The 8,320-nt window shown below is 42.3% G+C and overlaps 1 protein-coding gene across 3 annotated transcripts in view; it reads left to right on the top strand.

The window, feature by feature from the left end:
* dock9b (dedicator of cytokinesis 9b) overlaps positions 1-8,320 on the top strand; it is a 41,188-nt gene that overhangs the window by 699 nt on the left and 32,169 nt on the right. For 2 of the 3 annotated variants that reach the window (XM_041031917.1, XM_041031915.1), the window contains exons 1-2: positions 15-71; positions 838-1,471. In XM_041031917.1, coding sequence (XP_040887851.1) covers positions 1,358-1,471 — 114 coding nt within the window. In that variant the 5' untranslated portion in view covers positions 15-71; positions 838-1,357. Of the gene's footprint in view, positions 1-14; positions 72-837; positions 1,472-8,320 lie in introns of those variants that run through there. The other variant, XM_041031912.1, reaches the window with a different exon arrangement.

Below are 8,320 nucleotides of genomic sequence, written 5' to 3'. Positions count from 1 at the left end.
GGCAGACAGACAGACAGGCAGGGCGGCTGGGAACGCCTCGTTTGCAGGCTTGTCTCGACCGCTCGTCTCCGGTATCAGGTTGCTGTGGGTTGGTGTTGGGGGTGGAAGACAGTCCTACTCGGCCGGGAGGGGTGCTACAGCGCCGCTGTTCCGCAGACTATGGATACAACATCCCGGGGAAAAAATGCTGCATTCAGGCCCTGTTATTGAGTTTTTATTTCGCCACTGTACCCCTAAACATTTGCTCAAAGATGATGAGAAATGGTTCCCAGTAGGTTTCTACATTTCCATCGTAGCACTGAGCTATAACTGAAACGTTTCAATCACGGATAGTTCATATAAAAGCTCAGTTAAAAAGTTGCTAAATAACAAATGATTCAGGGTAGAATAGCTTAGCCCAAATGTGTAACGCTTGCATTTTACTGCAAATACCCAATGAACAGTGTCCCAACAATTTACCCATCTGTTTTAAAAATCATAAAACATGGAGAGTAATCCACCATGTTTACAATTTTTCACAACATTCTCCGATTTCTACTTAAGGCATCACAAGTTAGCTAACCATAAGTGTGACTTTACTGCCACCGTGTGGTCACATAACGTTATAGACAGCTTAAGTCCTGAAGCACAGACTGCCTGGCTAAAACAATAATTATTCCAGTAGATGGCAATGTTAGCTTGTGCCTACGGCTAAACTGTGCGGACTCCTGTTATATAACCTCAAAATTGTATTTATTGTAGCTCTAGGCTACTTTATGCGCCCTGTTTTCTTACAACAAATAAGGCATTGATTGCTCCCTAAATCGGTCTTTTTTTTTATTTCTAACTCTGTTGCAGAAACATTACAGCGATCCAGAAGATGGAAAACAACACAAAGTGGCGTTTGGACGCTATGAAGAGTATCTCACAGCCATATTTTAGAAACGATGCACTCATGTTGTATACAACAGCACTTTTTTCCTCCGTGCAAACAGCCTCCAAGTGTGATGGATGGATTAGTTTACAGTGCTGCCCCACGGGGCATTATTACACCGAGGAAGGGGGCGGGGGCGTGACAGTTGCGCAAGGGACCTCCGCCGACGGGACAGAGCACAGCAGGCTTTGGATCTTACGCTCCGGTTGCTGTTGACCAGAGAAGTCATCGTCCGGTATCAAGCTCAAACGATGTGTACTATGACTGAGTTGATATAAAGTTGAAGAGAAGCGTGATGGCAGGATAAAACAAGCGACGGTGCGCATTTACGCACGCCGGACAAGCCCGGAGAGCTGGTTTGCAGCCTTCGCAGCGCCGCTTGGAACAGCCCTGATATTCTGGACTTCTTGATACCTGGACGTCTGATGTCAGGTGGATTATACTATGGCTTCTGCTCCACCCGAGGCAAGGAAGTTTGCTCGGGGGCTCAACAAACCGGGCACCGCCGCAGAGCTGAGGCAAAGCGTGTCCGAGGCGGTCAGGACATCAGTGCTGATGGTAAGAGACAGAGCTCAACTCTTATGCACTCACACAAGAAGACTGAATTCACATAATCAATCGCTATATAACACATCATATTTAACATACAATGTGAGTCTCAGAGGCTTTCCTGCCATCCATAAGGTCAGAGGTCAGGTACAGAACAGCATTTGGTATAAAATTCAAGGCTTTGCTCAAGGGCAGTGCCACACCATTGTCTTTTTAGTTAAAAGCTGGAGCATTTATTAAATGCTAAAACATTCACCAGTCATTTTTTGTGTGAAATATGAATATGTACATGTTCCCTGTTGTCTGACTCTGCTGGGAGTCTATTGTTACAACTTTCCCAAAGGGTTGCCAGGTAACTGAAATATACACCGCCAGCTCTAAAGGGACGCAAATGACAACACACACACACACACACACACACAAATGCATGCACACACTGTAGTTTGTCCTGTCATCTGACCCCCTCAGGTGCACTTTGCAACCAGATAGGTTTGACAGAAACAGCTGAACAATGACGAAGGTAAAAAATGGCCAAAGCTGTTCCCTCTTGACCGTAGATTGTGTTTTACTGTCTGCGTACTGACTGCACAGTTTGTGCTTCAGTTTATCTTCTGTCATCTGCTCATCCTTGGAGACGTGTCTTGCGCTGATGTGACCGACCCCGTGGCTGTGTCTTGTTGCGTAATGGTGATCAATATTGGCCATTTTTTCTGCAACTAATGGCTTTTGCTGTCAATTACGGCTGCTGCCTCTCTCCGTGGCCCTGGTGTGCTTACTGATCTCATAATGAAGTCATCCAAAGACACACACACAGACAGTTCAGTCTCTTAGTTAAAATAAAGAATATACCTGAAGTAAACACTATAGTTCCCATGATGCAACAAACAGCAGACTCTCCCTGCCTGGCAAATACCCTCATCCTACAAATGCCTCTGGTTTATAACATAGATTGCCCAGGCTGATATAACCCTAATGACATCACTTTGACAATATCTGGGTTATTTTCTCCGATTTGACAAAGCTCTTGCAAAGCCATAGAAGACATTATATAACTGTTTTCACAGGCAGAGTAGTAATCCCCACGATGTCTTTTATGCGTGTGCACTTGGTGGAGTCCTTTAACTGACTTTGGTACATTTAGTTTGGGCTGAATTAGCGGGAATGGAAACTTTAAGCGGTCAGAGACTGCTGTTTGTATCTTTAAGGTGAATCAGAGGGTATGTACTCGGGCCTAATTACGCTCCTGTTATGGCACATCTGAGAAAAATGTGCTTCTCATGTATCTCTATTTTTAACCGGGTACTACTTCTGGTGCAGCTGTTTCCCCTGCCCGTTTGACATGGAGCCGACATGCTGGTATGGTAAAAGCAAATATGTACTGTATAGAAAGCTGGACATCAAAGCTTTGCCTCACTAACTCAAATTCCACCCAGGGAGAAGCAGGCAGCACTTTAGTGTGTGTTTTAACTGGCATAACGTAAACTTATCAAGCTATTTTTTTAAGGTTTAAACCAGAAGGATGCAGGAATTAGGAAGCAGGATGTACTTTGGAAAGCACAGGTGTTAAATATCATACCTGCTTCGCTTCCTGGTATACACAATCTATTATTTAGTCTCAATCTCCAGCTCCGCACTTGGCAATTATGTCATAGTAGCCTATTAATTCTGTCTTAGTCCACAGTGTGTGGAGTGGCATAATGGATGTCAGATCAGATCTCTGGGCCTTATTTAATAATGGATGAGATGATGGTAGGTGTCCTGGCTATTTTTAAACTTGCCCTCTTTCTCCTCTCTAACTTGGTGTCACACTAAGTACCCAGGAGACCATCAGTTATGAATTATGAATTCCTGCATATGCGATAAATCATCCAGATTCAAGACTGAAGCCAGATCGGGGACCCGAGCTGGAAGCTTCTAACACACACACACACACCATAGTTACTGCAGGTGTGGCTGGCTCTCAGCTATACCTTAGTAAACAAAGTGGAAGCCAAGCAGTAGAGCTGTAAAGGCAGCCCCTGGAGATTTAATAATCACTTCCAACTGCGGGAAATGCTTGCTTAGAGTTTGTTTTTCTTTTCTTTTCTTTTTTTTTTTTACCTCTTTCCGCCCTTTCCCGCCTCGCTGAGCAAGTGTCTTTACTCATTTCTTCATGCACACATATACAGATATGCTATAGAAAATGCATCCAAACAAGACTTTGTCAACTTTCCACTCCTGTCCACTGTTTTTCCCCCTAAAATAGACACACAAACCTTTGGGCATGAGAAACACTAACCCTGTAATGTGTATCCTGAGACCTTAATATCACCGCCCATTTATAGTCGGTTTAGACCAGTGGTCAAAACAGTGGAACTTCACTAAAGAGTGAATTCCACTCCAGAGGATTTGGTCTGATTAGACCATTAAAAAAAAAAAAAAAAAAAAAAAAACCTGGTGGAGATAATCTGCAGATTTCCACATGCTTTAGCACTGCTGACCTATATCTGTGTCATGATACAGGGGCTGAATGATGAAGCGGGGCGTTCGCTGTCTGCTGGGTTTGTGGTTGAGTCCCGAGTCGCTGCCGCCGATAGCTGAGGCTGGAGCTTTTCTAGCCATGCGGTTTCCGTGTCTTCTTTATTTAGGCTAACTCACGCTGTATGTTGTTTCCACCCATACACTGATGTATGTTAACACCCACGGCCAGTCGGACATGTTTGTATATATATAGAGTGTCATTTGTCTGCCTCTGAGCCTCAAACTTTATTTCTCCTTTCAGAATGACAGAAAACAGCAAGGCTCAGCATCACCGTGATACAAAATTCCTGCTTCGTGACATGATTTTGACTCGGTGCCAGTTTGCTCCAGATTCACCAAACAGCGCTGTCATCATTCTTCAGAGCCCGCAGGCTCGTAAATGAAAAAGTCTGTTCTTGTTTGAGCACCACATCAATTTTTATTGGATAGTTGCTGCGTGTTTTTGTTTCTGCCGCATGGCCCGCAGTGTTGATTCAAGCGAGCGTGTAAGGGAGATTTCAGCTTGTTGCAACATCTTTAGTGTTTTTAGGTTTCTTTGCTGTTTGGTGGAAGAATCTGGCTTAGGCTCAGCAGCATTATATTCAGTAGTAAGTAAGTTTAATAGACTTAAACTGAGTTTCCCACAGATTTTTGTTCATCTATTGTCTCATTACAACAACAAACGTCTGTTAACAGTGCTAGCAAACTAAAGAAACTCAGACATGATCACTACATCAGTGGTTGAATGAATACTCTGAGTTCTAACGTTCAAATTTACTATGTGGCTTTAAAACCAGATATGTGTACTACATATTCTTTTTTTTTTTTTTTGAGTCTGCTTTTGATTGACACTAAACTCCCACAATGCAGTGCACAAAGGAAATGGAGGAGCTGCTCACAGCTGAAAAACATTAGGATAAATTGTGGGTGGTGGCGAGACAGCTCTAGAGAGACCAGGGAATAAATCTTCTGAAAAGTGTTTTTTAAATGTTTATCTGTCAAGTCTCCGACATTTGACATCACGTATAATGTATAATTTCCTGTCAGTGCAAAATGATTTTTATGTATGTATTATATCCACTCTATAGAATTAGTATGTAGTATGGATTTGGGGCAGAGCTCATGAGTCCATTAGCAGCATTAGAACTTCAGCTTCCCATAATGCAACCAATAGTATATTTGGTCAGACGCTCTCTGCCCGGTGAAAACCTGCACCTTTCGAACTTCTTCAGTTTGTAATGCAGTCTTTAACAAAGCTGCTATTTCACTCCGCAGTGCAGCTTCTGTCTGCAAAAAAAAAAAAAAAGGGCAGTGACCATAAAAATTTCCCTCCCAATTGACCCAATTGACACAACGGCACATCCAGCTCTCTGCTGCATGGGTAAAAATAGCCTTTAGACTTTAGTGTGGAAAACATTCACGGTCCCTTTTGGCTTTTTTCCCGAATCCTTCCATGTAAAAAGTTAGGTAGAGATAGGTAGAATTTAGAGCACGTTAAACCGGTGGCCTAGTTCGAAAATAATAGAAACAAAGGCAGCTGCAGTGTGCTAGTTTTTTCACATTACTGGTTAGTTAGGCTTGAAGAGCAACGATCACAGCCAAAACCTCGGGGTTCTGGGCAGAGTTTCTTTCTTTTAATCAGTGTGCACAAGGATCGAGCTTCAGTTTGCCAGAATACCTGCAGGCTTTTCACGAGCTGCATCACATGAGTGGAACTCAAATTCTGCTCTAACAGTCATTATTGTTTGCCTGAATTCAGGTCCCCGATGAGAATACTGACACATTTTCTCAAGATGAGGAGAAGAGTCGCTGTTAAAGTAAAAGCTCAATGAGAAAACGTTCTGGGCCCTTCACTTTTAGACATAACTTTATATAGATAGATAGACATCAGTAAGTATTGTCATTGTGAGCTTGTTAGCTAGCATGACTGTAGACTTCTAGTCTTGTTCTGTGGTCGCTAAGATAAAAAACTTAACTCGGAAAATCCAATAAAAAGAACAATTGAAAAGAAAAAAAAACCAACTTGCTCAGACTCTCAAATCATCAAATAAAAAGTATTTTCTCTTGATAATTGTGGGAGAGAAAATCCAGTATGGCTAATCCAGTAATGAGAAATGTGGTTTCTTTTCGGAGTCACAAACATTTTAATCAATGTGTTAAAATAATCACTGAATGAGTTCACTCTGTCTGCATACAGACAATAAGAAAACGCTGAGTCGATTAAACCTCTCAGACCACAGATAGTTTTTCCAAGCCCCCTTACATCCAAACCGCTGCAGTGAAACCTGGCTGCCGACTGAATTGTGGCTCTGCTTTGCATGCTTTTGTCAAAGCTTTCATCATGACGTGTTTCTAGCCTTTCGTACAGGCTTGCAGTTTGCTTGGCATCCTCTCTGCTTGCTCTGACTCGTGTTGATGTCGGTGGGGAGGTTTTCCAAAAATCTGTTAGAAAAGATGAGGTAAGAACCATCATCTGGCTTTCCTTTTCTTTTTTTTTCCAGTGAGTCATCAGGCCTCAGTGTTGTTGCAGTGGTAGGAGCAGCCTGTGGGAGGCAGCAGTGATACATATCTTCACCTCTGGCACTCTTTTATATCTTAGAGATACTGAGGAGAAATAATCATCCTGTAAGAATCTCAGCATCGCAACATGTAGAGACAAAGACGTGAGAATTAGCTCTTGTGTGTGTATGTAGCTTTTCCTCTCTACATTCACATTCATTATTCATGGATACAAGGGTTTTTATTTAGTGATTCACCCTGTAACTCTCTGTTGTAAATATCAAAGTGCGGTTTGATATATTTGGTTTATGAGATGAGAAAAAACAGTGATGTTTCTTAGCATGAGAGATGGCTGCCCCCGCCCACCCCCAAAAAATATCCCTCATTCACATCTTTACCTTCTCTAAAATAACAACTGTTGCCAGGTAACCAACCTTGAACTCTCATATTTAATTGCTATCTGTATTTTCAGAATAAAACACTGTGTGTTGTTCAGGGTTCATTACAAAAAAAAAAAAAAAAAAAGTCAAAATTTTTGGTCCAGGGCTGCCAGTGCATAAAAGAAACTCGTAAATTTTATGGACTAAATTTATAGATGTACTACACTGTTTTGTGGATTTGAAGATGAGCATCTGAGAAGAGCATTATGTCTGCTCTGCGGAGTGAAGGCCATTTTCTCTTTTTTAGAACAGCACATGGAAAACAACGAATACATGCCTTTGGTGGATTCTCATCAAAGAATTTTGGGGTCTGGTGCAGCGTCTCTCTGGTTTGCAGATTTCTGTGTGAAAAGGTTATCGGGTGCATTACTGGGGGGGTGCAGTTTGGATTTCATTAGATTAATGCGTCCTCTGAGGGTGCCCGGGGCCTCTAATGTAATGGAGAATGGAGAATAGCTGCTGAAGCTTTTTGAACGGGCCGGAAAATAATCCAATGAAAGAAGCTGATTAACAGCCTTAAAGGGAAACTCCAACAATTTTACATGTGGAGTTTATCCCGTGAAAATACTACTCATCCTATGAAAACAGTTGGATAATGTTCTCTGTGGCTCTTAGAGATTTACTTGATCCTTTACATAGCATCAAATATTATCCTGTTATTGTCATTAATGGCCATTATACGGTAAAAGTTACATAGACTTCTTTAAAGTTAAACATTTTCTATCTCTTTAAGCTGAATTCTAATTACATTGTGCTTTCAGTTTTTTCTTTTTTAACATGACTCGACTTCTTCTTGCTCATTTTGCCTCTGTATCCGTTAGGTAGGTAGGTGAGTGTGTCAACCACTGATGAAATATTTACACCAGCTGCCGGCGAGAAGCAGAAGCAAATCCAGGAAATTGTTTGTATGCATTTAAATTAATCGTACATTAAAACAAGCCTCTTGCTTCAGGATAGAGGGATGAGTGGATGCTGTGACATGAATAAGATGATCTGCAGAGGGTTGTCGTGTTTGTCCTGGTTGTCCTATGAAGTGTTAATAGCCGACGGGGGGGCTGGAAACAGGGGTCAATAGAGGTAAAAAAATGTCTTATCTTTGAGTCCATGTAAATGACATCAGAAGGATGACTACATCGCTTGTAATTTCATTGTCAGTAGGAGAAAGAGGAAGGAGGGAAAGAGTAAAACATTGTCTGCAGTAGCTGCTTTGTGTGCGCGTGTGTGTGTGGGTGAGTCTGTGTGTGTGCGTCTTTGTGTTGCCAACAGTATGCTTTTACTGTTGACAAAGCATGCAGAGTCAGAGAAATGACTGAGCCGTGAGGGCGAGGGAGGGACAGAGCCTGCTGCGAGAGAGAGAGAGAGAGAGAGAGCGAGGGAGGAGAGAAGAAGTGAAAGTGACAGGCATGAGTGAGGGAGAGCC

The sequence above is a fragment of the Toxotes jaculatrix genome, chromosome 24 (genome assembly GCF_017976425.1).
Source record: "Toxotes jaculatrix isolate fToxJac2 chromosome 24, fToxJac2.pri, whole genome shotgun sequence".
Taxonomy (NCBI): domain Eukaryota; kingdom Metazoa; phylum Chordata; class Actinopteri; family Toxotidae; genus Toxotes; species Toxotes jaculatrix.
The sequence above is the reverse complement of the archived record's forward strand: the minus strand, read 5'-3'. Positions and strand labels throughout refer to the sequence as shown.